The sequence below is a fragment of the Oxyura jamaicensis genome, chromosome 11, assembly GCF_011077185.1.
Source record: "Oxyura jamaicensis isolate SHBP4307 breed ruddy duck chromosome 11, BPBGC_Ojam_1.0, whole genome shotgun sequence".
Classification (NCBI taxonomy): Eukaryota; Metazoa; Chordata; class Aves; order Anseriformes; family Anatidae; genus Oxyura; species Oxyura jamaicensis.
The window spans coordinates 9,341,656-9,356,155 of NC_048903.1; the positions used below are offsets into that span (position 1 = coordinate 9,341,656).

The 14,500-nt window shown below is 52.0% G+C and overlaps 1 protein-coding gene and 1 long non-coding RNA gene across 7 annotated transcripts in view; one reads left to right on the forward strand and one right to left on the reverse strand.

Moving 5' to 3' along the window:
• The window catches only part of TSHZ3 (teashirt zinc finger homeobox 3), a 258,591-nt gene extending 255,586 nt beyond the window's left edge, over positions 1-3,005 (reverse strand). For 2 of the 6 annotated variants that reach the window (XR_004753846.1, XR_004753845.1), the window contains exon 1: positions 1,356-2,135. Coding sequence is in view for 2 of the 6 variants with exons in the window: in XM_035336839.1 (XP_035192730.1) it covers positions 1,356-1,395 (40 nt within the window). In the remaining 4 variants the exon portion in view is untranslated. Of the gene's footprint in view, positions 1-1,355; positions 2,136-2,183; positions 2,597-2,850 lie in introns of those variants that run through there. The other 4 variants (XM_035336839.1, XM_035336840.1, XM_035336842.1 and 1 more) reach the window with 4 other exon arrangements.
• Positions 2,760-6,010, forward strand: LOC118172745. The gene is made up of 2 exons (XR_004753847.1): positions 2,760-2,958; positions 4,905-6,010. It is a non-coding gene; the product is annotated as an uncharacterized LOC118172745 (long non-coding RNA).
• The last annotated feature ends 8,490 nt before the right edge of the window (positions 6,011-14,500 follow it).

Genomic DNA, 14,500 nt, shown 5'->3' on the forward strand with positions numbered 1-14,500 from the left:
GCATGGCAGTCACCTCCTGGTCCCCAGCCCCAGCCCCGGCCTCTGCAGGTGCTGCCCCTCGCCCCAAAACGCTGCGCCCCTGGAGTGGCCGTCGCGGTGGCACATCCAGCCATAAGTGGCACTGACAGAGGGTTGACAGGCCACGCGTGACGTCACCGAGCCCGGCGTTACCATGGCAAGTGATTTATTGATGTTTATCGGGAATGAATAGATCAAAGGCAGCCAGATGACAGGCGATCAATCAGCCATCAAATCAAGGATGGCAACAGGCCAAGGAAACCTTTTCCAGCCCTCGTATCCCCATCTAAGGATTACTATAAAAATTTGTGGGGTCTGGCGTTGGGTTTTTTCGCTGTTTTCTTTTTGATTTGGCTTTTCCAGAAAATGCTCCCCAAGTTTAACGGGAGTTGACGTTTCTGGCATGAAGAAAACAAAACAAACAAGCATAAAAACTCATCAGGACAAAACCCCGACAAGTATTTCTGGAAAAAAAAAATAGAGGAAATTGTAAAGGCAGTATCAGAAACATTTGCCAGTCATTTGACAATACACAGACCCCCCCTCTTTTTTTTTTTTTTTTTTTTTGGGTTCCTTCACAGCTTCTCATCTGGGCTCATAAGTAAGAAATCAACAGGATTAATGGAAGAGATTGCTAAAGAAAGTGACCAGTCTATCCGTCCTGCAGAGACACCTCCAGTGCAGTACAAGGGGAAGAGAGGAAAGGCTAAAAGTTGAGCTACGGAGCCAGTTCTGGATCTTCAAGTCACACTGCAGACCTTCCAGATCACTTTGTCCCTACTACTTGATTCACAACGTGCCATGTATTTACACAAACCCTATCTTCTTTTTACAGAAAAAAAAAAAAAAAAAAAAAAAAAGAGTATTTTCACTGGCTATCACAAATCATCTGTCTGTCAGAGCAGGGGATGGAGCGGAACGAAGACTACGAGGGAGAGAAGCAAAAGTAGGTGCCAAAGTGTGGGCTGGAAATGCCCAGAACTCTGCTCCTCGCCCCCCAGCACACCGGCCCCATGCACGCAGCGTGTGCTCGCACACCTGCCCAGCCCCCACAAAGTGCTGCCCCCACAACCCGGAGTTGGGGCTAAACCGAAGTGGGTACTAAAGTAGGGACAGGGCTTTCGCTCCCCACCCCTGGAGGCAAAACCGTAAAGATAAACCCCAATAAAATCAACCCCAATAACCCCCACCCTCCTCCCCCGGCGGCCCGAGAGTTCCTCGGCCAGCCCCGAGGCGTGCAGCGGGGTGCGAAGCGAGTCTCCCGGCGCCCGGCCGAGGAGGAGGAGGGGAACCCGAGGGAGGCGAGGAGCGGAGCGGAGCGGGGTCGGCTCCCGTACCTGCTGCGCGCCGGGGCGCCTGCTGCTTCCTCCTCGGCATCGCGGGGCTCCGGCGGCCGCCGGCGGGGGGGGGCTGCCTCGGCGCGGGGGTGGGAAGAGTTGCCTCAGCCCCAGAGATCCGCTGAGCTGCTCCAGTCTCGGCTCGAGGGCTGGGTTGGGGATATATTTTTTGTTGCCGTGCATGCACGATGCTGAGGAGGAGGAGGAGGAGGAGGTGGAGGAGGAGGCGGCGGCGGCGGCGGAGGAGGAGGCGGCACAGAGGGGAGGACAGCCCTGCTGCTGCTGCTGCTGGCAGAAGAGGGGGGAAGTTTGACAAATCGCCCCGGAGGAAGGAGGAGGGGAAGCCCCCCGAAGAGGTGCGCGGGCGGGAGGGCTGGGGAGAGCCCGCAGTCCCCCCCACCCCGCCCAACGCCCCCGGTGCCTGGCCGGGCTGGGAGATCACGGCATAAAGACGGGCATTTCTCGGCAAGTCGGCGCGGCTCCAGCCTGCGCTCTCCACTCGCTGTCTCCGGCGCTGGAAGCGGCGGCGGCAACAGGCGAAGCTTGAAGGGAAACGAGACGATGGCGGTGTCACTCACACTACCCCACGCGCGGGGACCGCCGCCCGGGCACGGCGGGGAGACTCCCCCCGGCCCCTGCCCGCCCCTCAGCCCGCCCCCGCCCGCCGCTCCCGTCAGAAGTTGCCCGCCGGCGAAGAGGGGCCGGGCCCCGCCGGGCGCCCCGCGGCGCTCCCGGGCAGCCCCATCCCCTTCTCCTGCCCTCCGGCCGCCCCTTCGCCCCGCTCCCCTCCCCGCTCCCCGGCCGCCCCGGCCCCACAGCGGCTCCCACCTGGCTGGCGCCGGCCCCGCTCCCCACCGGCCCCCGGGTGCCGCCGGCCCCGCTCCGCCCGGTAACGGCCGCGCCTCCGCCGCCTGGGCTGCGCCGTGCCGAGCCGAGCCGAACCGCCAACTGAGCGGGCAGCGACACCCGCCTTCCCCCCGGCTCTTCCTCGGAGACCGCTTCCTCTCCCTCCTCTTTTGGGGGCTTTTTAGGTTTCTTTTCCCTCTTTTTATTTATTTTATTTTATTTTGGTCCAAGTTCACCGGCGAGCCGTCGCCGCGCTCGGTTGCTCCGGATCGATGCGCTGTGGGTTTGATTGCGTACCCCTGGGCGGGGAGGGACGGAGCCGAGCGGCCGGGCCGGGCCGGGCCCCGAAGTGGAGGGGGGGTGCCGGCCGCCCCCCTCCGCCGCGCCGCCCCCCGCCGGGCCGCCCGCTCCCGGAGCGGAGCGCCTGGTGCCGGCCGGAGGGGGGAGAAAATCAGGAGGGTAAGGGGGAAAAAAAAAAAAAAAAAAAATGACAGTAGCAAACCGTATTTTTGTCTTTTACTTAAAAAAAAAAAAAAAAAGTTAGCGGGGAGGAATAATAATAATAAAAAGGATGATCTCACTTTTACGGTAAGATAAAAAAAAAAACTCGGCTGGCCCCGCTCCTCGAGCTTTGGGATGCGTCCAGTACCTGACTAAGTGCAGATGTTGTTGCGTCCTCGCATCGCAGAGCCGCCGCTCCTGCGTTTCCTTTTCAAGTTGCAGTAAATTCAAACACTTTGCGTCAAGGGTGGAGAAGGTTTTTTTTTTTATTTATTTTATTTTATTTTATTATTATTATTGTTGTTATGAGCCGATTTTTTAAAGCTGATCTATAGGATTAAAAAAAAAAAAAAAAAAAAAAAAAAAAAAAAAAAAACGCAGTCGCCTGAAGTTCCCGGGAAATTGCTACTCTTGGACTCTTGGGGGAAAACGAAACGTTTCTTGCAAAGGCGAAAATGGTGAGTTGTCAAATGCCGCTTCTGCTGCCAAATTCGCTCAGTTCCGTCTCATTGATACTCGCTGGTTTGTCCTCACAGTTACAGGGTCTGCTCGCAGAGGGAGCGATCAGATCTGCTTAAAAGCCGACCCGGAGCCGCTACCCCCTCCCCAGAACGCCCGGCCTTTGGTGCGTGCGTGCTGCTCGCCCCGGGACCGGCACCGGCGCCTGCACCGGCACCGGGCGGCGGCGGCTCGGGCCCGCTGCGGGCTGGGCTCCGCCGCCGTGGCAGCGCCCGCCGCTGGATCCGCCCTAACATCTGTCCGTCTCACCATTGGCGCATCCGTCAGTGTCACCCCGGCGGCACAGCGCGACGACAACACACCGGGCGCGACCCGGAGCGGTGCGCGCCGCGAGCAGCCAGCGCTGCTCAGCCCCGCCGGCAGGCAGGGACCGGCCGCCGCATAAGTATTTACAAGTGTTGGACAGGCTCGGCGAGCAGAAAGGGACGGGCTGCGATTAGGAACAACTCCTTCTTCCTTTCTCCCTCCTCCCCCTCGAAGTCAAAAATTAGGAAGCAGAAAGCCTAAATAATTTATCGCAGCCCGCGAGGATGCGCTTCTCGCCGGCGGCAGCGCGGCCGGAGGCAGGGGCAGCGGCGCCCGGCCCCGGTGCTGCCGCTGCTGCTCCGGGGAAATCCGCAGTAGCCGAAGCCGGCGATCGAGCAACGCGTGAACTTGGGGCTGGAGCGGCTGCCGGCCGAGCTGACACGGCATGGCACAGCACGGCATAGCGCGGCTCGGCACGGCGAGTGGCTCCGGGCGGCGGAGCGGGGGAGACTGGAACACAACTCGGAGACACCCCGCTGTGGGGCTCGGTGTGTGCCGGGGGAAGCGCCCCCACAGCCCCAGCAAAGTCCCAGGAAGTACCGGGACCGGGATTGGGGCTGGCACTGGGACTGGGTGCACGCTTGTTTCAGCCTTGCGAAGGCTACTCCTGCCCGAGTGCTCGCAATTCCCAAATGCTCTCCCCCTGCGAGAGCATCCCGAGGCGAACGCCGCAGCGGCCGATCATTAATTCAGGGGAGGGGGTTCAGAAGGAGGGGGGCGGGGGTTGCGAGTTGCAAGAACTTTTCTCCTTCCACTCCCCCCTCCCCAAATCCGCACCTCCTGCCCTAGCGTTACGCTGCGCAACCCCCGTGCCGCAAGCCCACCGCCGTGCCGGGGGCTCCGGGCAGGCAGCCGGCAGCGGCGGGGGTCTGGGCTCCAGCCCCCCCGGGACTCCACCGGCCCCGGTTTGGCCCCATCGGCGGGGTCGAGCCCAGGGGGCAGGAGCGCAGCCGGGGCGGGGGGCGAGCAGGGGGCGACCCCAGCAGCAGCACCCGTCGGTGGGAGAGGGGCTGCCCCCCTGTAGCCCCGCCGGGGACCGGCAGCGACCCGGCTCCTCAGTGGGGGGGGGGGGAGGGGCACCGACTCCAGTAGCGGCGGGGAGCGGGGTGCCCAGCTTGAGCCTTGGGGGCCGACGGGGGGAAAGCGAAACTTTTCGTCGGCGGTCCTAGGAGGAACTTTCCCAGCTCGATGAGCAGTGCCAGGGTGTGCGTGTACGTGAGAGGGGCAGCGGCTGTAGGCGCACACGCTCCCACACGTGCACGGCAGTGACACAGCCACAGCACGGCCCGAGCGCTCAGGAAGTTGTAGAACGATTTGGTCGCTAACAGTTTGCCCTCTTCTTCTTCTTCTCTCTCTCTCTCTCTCTCTTTTCTTAAGGAAGAAAAATCTATCGAACTTTCTATCAGACGGATTACAGCAGGAACTGCGAACCTCTTCACGTGCATCACCTTCTTTGGGGGCTCGCGGTCTGTTTCGGAGAGCCGGAACCCGTAATTCTATTAAGTGTAACATCTACAAACACAGCGCATAAATCGGTGGCTGCCCAGACTCCATCCGCACAGACACAGCACACAAGTCTCAGCTCTAAGCTCGCCCTGCCCGGCACTTTTAACCCAAGGTACCCGCTATAGACCAGCCCCACACTCAGATCACCACCCCGGTGACCGTCCTACCGGCTCGGAGCGTGCCGCGTCGCTGCTCGCACCCACCGCCCGCACCCTGCCCGCACGGAAGAAGCCGTGGCGGGCCCTGGGCAACGAGCAGGCACGGCAGCGGCCCGCGGGGGTCACGAAATGAAGCTGGCTGAACCCTGCGGGCGCCGTGCCGGCCGCCGCCACCGAGGGAGAGCGAAGCCGAGCTCCCGGCGCGCCGTCGGGGCGGGCGGGCGGCCCTGCGGCAGCTCCGTGGGCGCCCCTCGGAGCCCCCAGACGCCGAGCGAGCCTCAAAGCGGGGTCTTCGCATCCGAGCAAGGCAGTCCTGCGGCCGCACCGAGCCGGGGACTCACCTGCCCGCTGGCCCCCACCGCACGCACCGGAAGCGCCACCGAGACGGCGCCCGGTGACCGCGGGCCGCAGACGGGGTCCCCCTCCGTCCAGTGTCGCCCTCCCGCCATGTCGCCTCCCGTCTCGAGGAACGTCGACCCCCGCAGCCCCCGCCGTCGGGGGTGAGAGAAGGCGGCGGGGAGCGCTCCGCTTTCTGCCGGCGAGGAACAAAGGAGCAGCGGCTTGCATTAGCGCCGGGCGGGAGGGATGCGCCTCTGACAAGTTTGTTTAAAAACACAACTGCCCGCGACCGAAAACGATACTCTGCTTTTGTGAAACATAAAGTATTGTAAATAACCATTATAACGGCAATAATTATCTGAGGGGAGAACAAAGGCATTTTGTAATATCTACATAACTTTATTAGAGCAAAATTATTTTAAAATGCCTCTGAATTCCCAAGCCTCCTGAGTACAAATGAATAAAAGTTTTTTTTTTTTTTTTTTCCTCCGGCTGAAATCTTTGCTTGAGTGTAAATTGTTTGGGTAACTGAATTTACACAGCAGCAAAGTTTGTTTGTCTTAGTCCAGTAGCTTTGCTTTAACGAACCAGATGTTTTGTCTGTAAATTGTCCAGAGGACTTTTACAGTTCTGACACATAACGAGCCCCAGAAAATCGCAACTGGGATAGCGGGGTCCTTGCGACCAGGACCAGGTGTTTCAGAGAGGGCACGGGGGAAAAAGACAGACCGGACAGCGCAGGCACGCCCAGCGCCCCGCCGTGCAGAAGCGCCCCTGCTAAGCCGTTCGTAACCGTGGACGGGCCGATCCTATTGCCCCGGGGGCTGCCGGTGCCCCCCGCACCTCTGGGGGTATCAAAACCTCCCGGGTCCAGACGTGTCACCCGTCCCCCCCCCCGCCCCCGATAGCCCGGAGGCGGCGGGGCCGGGGCAGCCGCGGGGGCGCTGCCGGGGGACACCCGGAGCGGGGCGGCCCGGGGAGGGTTCCCGCCGCTGCGCCCGGGCGGAGCGGAGCGGGGCAGCACGGCACGGTACGGCACGGCCCGGCACGGCCCGGCCCGGCGGTGCCCGCTGAGTCCCTCCCCGCGGCAGCGGAGTTCTGCCGACCCACCGTGGCAGCTCCGCGGAGATGGGAGCGCAACCTGCGGCCGCCCCGGCGAGTTAACGAGTTACAGCGGGGCGGCGAGACCGGCTCCCGGCACGGCTCGGCCCGGCTCCCGGCCCGGCCCCGGGGAGAGCCGCGGCTCCTGCCCCGCCCGCTCCCTGGGACTGCACTTTGTGGAGAGGCTGCGCGTTCAAATAAAATCTATCGCCGCGACTCAATCCCGCTGAATTATCACTTTTTTTTTTTTTTTTTTTTTTTTTTTTTTTTTTTTTTTCCTCTCCCCTTGAATCAAGCGACCTAGGGTATCTGAAGAAACAGTCGGCCGCTGCTTTGAAGGAAATAAGCGATACCATTCAGAGCTACTGTAGCGTAATGTGTTCACTTGGGCAGTAGGAAAATCTTTTATGAAAAATAGTTACAGATCCTGGAACTCCACCATATGTGACAACAAAAACCATTGTGGCAGAAGAGGGGGGTTAGTTAATTTTACCTACACAAAGTTTTGCTAGCTCCAGGCTTTGGGAACGCCTTTGTGTGGACTGGCAGTGATCCTCAGAGCTGGCTCATGTGAAAGGCATTTGAGGGAGCTAGGAGAAGGGGAAGGGATTCCCCTCTTCTTGCATCACCTGAAAGTTTTCACTGCCCAGCTCACGCAGCTGTGCCTTCGCTGACTGCCTGTGACTTAACGCAATAAAGATTTTGTTGTGCACAGCTCCATTGCACAACAGGAAAGAACACACGAGGACTTGAGAAAGCCCAGCTCCCAGCAAAACTCTGCTTTCCTTCCGCAGAAACTTATTTCCTAGACGGATTTTTTTTTACGCCATTTGCATATACTGCTTGCATTAAGATATGCAAGATTCCCTTAAAAAAAAAAAAAAAAAAAAAAAAAAAAAAAAGGAGAAAAAAAAAAGGAAAAGAAAAACCCTTCATCCGTCTGCCAGTAGCGGACCTTTATCTGCCGCTGGCACTCTCGGAGCATTACAGCGCAGGGAGGCGACGCGAACGCCCCCGGCAGCCTTGGGCAGCGCCCGCCCGGGGGTTCGGGGACGGCCCCGGCGCCGGCTCCCCACGGCCGGGGGACGTGCGGAGCCCGCAGGCCTCCGCCTGGCCCGCTGCCAACGGGCACTTAACAAAAACAAACAAACAAAAAACAACCAAACAACCAACCAAAAAAAAAAAAAAAAACGTAGCTGGCTCGTAAAGCCCCGGCGACTGCTGTGGAGAAAGGCTCGAAGCACCCCGACGGCCCGCACCGCGGGCGCAGCAGGCTCCGAGCCACCCCCCCGGCCTCCCTCCGCCTCTTCCCCTCGCCGAGAGCGAGCGGCCGCGGAGCCAAAGCCGAGGCAGCCTCAGCAGGCAGGCCCCGGAGCAATGCCTCCGGCCCGGCCGGGCTGCGGGAGGAGCCGCTCCTCAGCGTGCGCCCGTCGAGGCGAGGCTCCGCGCCCTGCCGGGACGGGAGCGGGCACCGGGAGGCTCGGGCGAGACGTGGAAACTGCCTGGGAAAATCCCCAAGCGTCATTGATTCGCTCTCTTTGTTCTCGAGTCATCGGTGCACAAAGGAGAGAGAGAAATGTGACTTAAAAATTGCAATTAAGCTGCTTTCAGAGCAGGTTTCTTTCATTGGGTGCTACTTCCTATCACATCCCATTTCTGCTCTAAAAAAGCACTTCTGATTTTAAATTTAAACATTGCATGAAATTCCTCCTATCTTTCTAGAACAAGAGTTACTTAAATTACGAGTGGATGTGCCTAAGCAGTCTTATAGTTTCCCACAGATTTGGTCAGGTCTTGAAAGAATGGCATTTTTTTTTTTTTTCCTGATTTAAAAGTATTAACTTCCTTTCAAACATTCCTTAACCTTTAATGTTTTGTAACTTGATGAAAAGGTCATTTTGCTTGGAGTGGATGCATCTGCTCCGTAATTGTTCTAATACCAGGCAGAACTCCATCCCAACACTACATTCTTTTGTGAGCATTTTTTCCCCTTAATATACTACTGTTAAGGTTACTGCGAGTAACTGTTTTAAAGGCAGAGAGCCACAGACCAAAGGATGCTCACAGTTTATTCAATTTCCCCAACTTCAGATGTTCAGGGCTGTGTTCAGCAGATGCCATCAGCTGAGCCCTGAGAAGAAGAACCTGCCCGGTTTCCCCTCTCCCCACTGTGAGGGCCCGAGGCAGCACCGGACCCGAGCCAATACCGAATCTACGGCCCCAGCCGCATAACAAAGTAGCACCCAGAGCCGGCTGAGCTGCTCCCAGCCCGCACCAAGTTTTCCCGAGTTCCTGGCGCACTTTATGCAGAGAGCTGAGCAGCTGCGGGGCGCTGCCAGAGCCCCAGGACCTTTGGGCAGCGGTGCCTCGAGCGTCGGGCGCGACAAGCACGGTGGTAGGAAAGTTGCTAATTAATTATGCCTTAGATTACTTCCTGTGAAGGCAACAGAAGCTTTTCAGCACGTGGAAATCAGCATCTAGCACTAGCAACAGTAATACTTGGAGCGCCAGCCCGGGCTGGGGCAGCCACCCCCTGCTCCTCCCCACACGAGAGACGCGGGTGCAGCGCAGCCCCTGCCGGCCCCCGACCGGACCCCGCGAAGGTGGGCGAGCAGACACTTGTTCGCCATGCTGAGGCTGCTCCGGCACAGGAGTGGTGATACCTGGCTGCCTAGCGGAGATCAGAGCACGAACCTTAAACTGAAGCACTGAATCCCTCTAATATACGGCGAGGTTTTCCTAATTCTTATTAAATTCAAACATCCAGATAGTATGTTTAATTAAACTTGGCTATGCATTTTTTTTTTAAGATTAAAAAAAAAAGAGCTAATTATATTGCTTAATATTCTAATACACTTTATTATTATTATTATTATTAATAACACACTTTTCAAGCCAGGCCAGTCCCTCGAGGACCACTTCCTCATTTATAAGGCAGGCCCCAATGGGAGCTAAAAAGAGGCTATTTTATAAGAAGAAAATATATTCTGAAAGAGGAGCCATACAAAGATAACCCCACATCACATATATCAGTATGGAGGCTGGAATACATATTCCAATGATGCAAATCTTCCCCTACCATAATTTGCTCATTGGTGTTACCAAAAGCCCGGATACTGATGTCTGTGTATTTGTTCTTGTATTTTTCACCCCACTAATGCTTTTAACTAAAATTATTTTTTGAATTTGCTTTATTTAATGAATTTAAAGGTCAGTCCTCTTCTTTTCCATATGCAAATCCTATTAATAGTAGAGGTTTGATATTAACAGGAGCTGTCGTGTTTTCCAAGCAGATGAATCCAGATGCCAAAAGAGGAAAGCACCAAAACCCAGAGCAGCTTCTTCCTTAGTGGGGGACAGAGAAGCCTCCTGTAGCCTGTGGCGAGGCTAGCCCCAAGCCTCTGGCTTGTTAAGGACAAGCTGAAGTACCAGGGAGGAGAAAGGGACGAGTCACAGATCTCTGATAATTCACCTCCTCTGGAAGGACACCGGCCTGTTCCCTCCCCGGGCACCTCACAGGGAGCCCAGCTTCGCTGCTGCCTTCCTCACAGATTCCATCTCTTAAAAAAGGTTTTGTATAAAAAGCTCCCTGCAAACTTGATAGCTTTAATACCCCAAGGCAAATGCTGGTGTTTAACTCCACTGACTTTTGTGGAGTTCTGCCCAGTTCTGATGAATGTGGAAGCAGTGGACCTCAAGCCTGCCCCAGATATGCTCAGCTGCTTGGTTTCTAGTAACAGGTAACGAAATACAGAAAAAAGCCTGTTGCAAACAGAAGCTAGTATCTTAAGCAGTCAGCGAGTACTTCAATTTAAATCATCTAATTCACAAAAATTAACTAACCAACCAAACAAATAAAATGACAACAACAACCCCCCATAGACAGATACAATTGCTGTAAACCCAAGAGTGCAGAGGGTTTGGGTTCCAGCACAGGAGATGGCCCTGGGAGCTGCAGCTGGAGCCCTGCAACCTGTGGCACTGCTTTTGGTCTCCCTGATTTCCGAGCCACAGGAGGCTGGGGTGACAGCAAGGACTGGCAGTGCCAGCCCCTTGGAGAACACAAATCTGCTGCTTGGATGGCCGGAGGTGTGGGCCAAATCCTGCTTGGCAGGTGGGATGTGGTACAGACCTGCTGAAATGCAGCTCCAGGAAGTGAAAGTCCTCGTGATAAAGGCAGCAGAGATATTGCTCCTGGCTCCTCGCAGACTGAAGCAGATAATATCGCCTCGTACCGTGGCATACATTAAGGTCACCTTTTCTTTCACAGCCTTGATGTGGCCATAGCTTTGGCAAGGGAAGAGCTGGAGGGTAGGAAGCACACAGATAAAAGGCTTTGCGTTACTGAGGAAGCCTGGGCCCTGTTCACGGGTCTATAATTCTGATTATTGGCTGATATGTGCTCACAACTCCCATTGACTTTTATGCAAGTAAGAAACCACAGAATTAGGTCTCATCTTTGAAGTGCATGACAAAATTAGAGTTATACAGCTTGTGTTTTGTGTGAGTGCTGATTGCTGACAGCTTCCTGTCTCCAGCCAAACAGCAAAACTGTAATTGTCCAAGTACATCACAGGTTTGAAGAGTTTGCATTTCAGAAAACATTAAGTATAAATCACACAAGCAGGAGCCTGGACTGAGTGGAACAATGCCATTGTCTGTTGTAGCAAATCTGATGTTCCTGGATTCAAATCTGCTACAGGCATTCTGGATTTTAATTAATATATTGCTTCATATGTATGAGGATTTCACTCCTTTTTGTTTTGTTTTCACACACTGCATTTTTAGTTTCAACAAAGCATATTCTCTGTATTACTCTCCAAAGCAATTGAATAAATATCACAGACTTTATAGATCTGGTAGCCCTTCCAGTGAACAACACAGCAGTCATGCTTATAACATCTGAGAGTGCAGCTGATAAGAGCAACAATTTACAAAGCAAGAGATCTGTTATGCAGTGAAAGCTTTATTACCATGACTTGATGTTACATCTACAACACATAAGGGTTAATCATTGCAGCAGTTTGCAGCTGGTTTGTGCTCTCAGGGGAGTCATAGCAATAGACTCCTGCGTGTAAGACAAGGTCAGTGTTGCTCTCCCGGGGTCAGCAGGCCACGTGATAACACAACTCCCGAACTTCGGCTCTGAGGAGACACAGGTGCCAAACCCATTTTGTGGTCTCTGCTAGAGTGCTTCTTGTGGTTTTTATTCCCCTCAATAAAAACACATACATAGCTCTGTGGTATATAATTGGATGGCGAGTTTTCAGAGTAGTTTTCATCAGCGTGAGTTTTCTGTGGCAGCAGCGGGCTTGTGAGTTTGCCGGGTACATGTAACATTTCATGGGAGACTTATTCTTAGTGGACTGAGAAAGCAGAGCAGTCAGTGTCAAGTTTAAGGGCCAAATCCTGCATAATTTGTTCAGTCTCATTGTTTAAAACGCTCACATCAGTAAAGTGAGCAGAATTGGACTTAAACATTTTATTAATATTTATCTTCTATTGCTACAAGACCCAACAATAATCAAATAAGAAAAACTTTAATCCTCAAATGCAGCTCTAATCTTCAAATTGGTTAGCTTATCAGAGGAGGAACATTTATTTTCAAAGACAGGCTGCTCAGAACGATCAGCTGAAACAGAAACCTGTAAGTGAAAGGATGTAAGTTTATTGTGCACTGTTGTCTATATTTATCATTTCTGGTCAACCCACATCTCTGTTTTTATATGCATATGTCAAAAATTAATATACAGCAAACTTCACCAACAGTTTTAAAAGATTCTAAAATATAATAAAATCAATAAGTGTTGTTCTGGCATAAATGTTTCTGTAGCTGAGGGTGGTCAGGTTCAAAGGGCAACATCTGACCATTTCTCTTTCCCACCCTGCTGCGGAGTAAGACCCTCCCCTCAACTTCAAATCACTGGGGAGAGGGTAATTTAAGCTATACTTGATGTACCCTATACATCACTGTCTTCAGGACCAGGTTTAAAATTAAACTCTGATGTACAAAGTTAAACAAAAATGAGATAAAAATTGGCAGGGGTTGAAGAGGGTCAAAGTAGTCAAAACACGAGGTAGACCGTTGCTTCTTTTGATTTATGTTACTCCGTGCACTAAAAAAAAATAAAATTATAGCTCTCGTGGAGACCTTTTTCATTGAGAATAACGCATTCCTAATTTGTTCTCTATAGACTTATAGGGCATTTTCTCTGGGAGAGGAAAGTATCTATTTATTTATTTATAATCTATTTATCTATTTATTTATTTATTTTGGCAGGGGCCAAATATCATCAACTGTTGGCAGAATATTCAAGTTATCATTAGATGCGAACTTTGTCACTCAGCAACAAGTGAAAGAGAATAGTTTTTCACTTTCTGTTAGTGGTTATCTTACAATACACATACATATATCCTTATAGGCACGGAGTTTTCCTTTCAGGCAACTCTTTTAAACACACTGTCCTATAGCCACATTTGGTAACAGAAAGAAAGAGTTCCGTGAATGTTTCCTTTTGCATGTTTTACATGCACATAATGCAGTTACCCTCCAGAAATTCAGTGAAGGAAAGATGCCAAACAGGATTCTTTTGAAAGCAATTCCAGAAAATCCTTGTAGCAAGTTAATTTTTTTATGATGTAGTCAATTTTTCCACATATTGCCTTTTACATGATTAGTGTGTGGATTGCAGACAGAATAATTTGGAATTGTAATCTATATTTTCTCTAATATGATAATGAAATCAACAACTATCCACTGGAATCTATTTATTTATTTATTTATTTATTTTCTGTGCTACTCCACTGAGAGGAATAAAAGGGTTCTACTGGCTAAACTGCTGCATTCATGGGAAAATGAAGAAACATCATGTTCTTGGACAGCTAATAAATAAAAAGGCTTAATTTAAACATAATGGTTGACATGTAAGGATCTTGAAAACTTTTTAAAACTGATTAAATGATTTTCTGGGAGAAGGTTTTTAATTTTATGTATGAGGAACTCCTGTTGACTTCATATGGATTGCAGCCAACTGAAGTTAGTCATGTTCTTAAGTCTTGGGCTGTATAAGGGCATTGGACAGCAAAGGGATCAAAACTCTAAAAATGCCTGAGCTTGGTTTTAAATCTAACAGGAGGAAAAATTATGCTATCCAGACAACAATAAAAGAGGAGTTTTTATAGCACTGTTTCATTAACATTGACGATGTAGATTCTTTGTTAATTTACTGAGGACATATCTTCTGTTTAATATGCAGATTTTAGTCTTTCAATAAGTCTAAGTGATTCACTGTATAAAATGTATTTTATATGTGTGATTTTACAGGACTGATCTGCATACATGCTTTTAATATGCATGATTTGGTAAACAATTTATGTAGTAATTAATAAATACAATTCTTCTCAAACACATGGTTAGGAAGTGGAAAATGAAACAGGTATAAAACCAGCACATTGTTTTAATAGGAACAGCAAGCAAATATAAGGATCAAATATCATAATGGGTCCCTCACTTGTGGTCTAGTGTGCCAAACCCTCTCAATGTAACAGCTAAGCTATATTTTTTCTCCTATCAATGAAGACATTTTCCATGTATTTGCTTTGTTTTGGTTTTGTTTGTTTGTCTAAGTCTTTCAGGGTTGCACAGAAGACTACTCACAAACTCTGTAACAATAGCAGACCATATGCAGCAAAGAGCAGATACAGGAGGTAGTTGGTTAGGAAATTACGATCCAAAATTTTCCTACATCTATTATGCTTTGGGAATCAGGAGACCTATGAACTTAGGAGATGGTCACAAAGGTCACAGGGATGTGTTTCATGATTCATGAAAGATGAAAATGCTTTGAGAGCCTATAGATTTTCAGAATG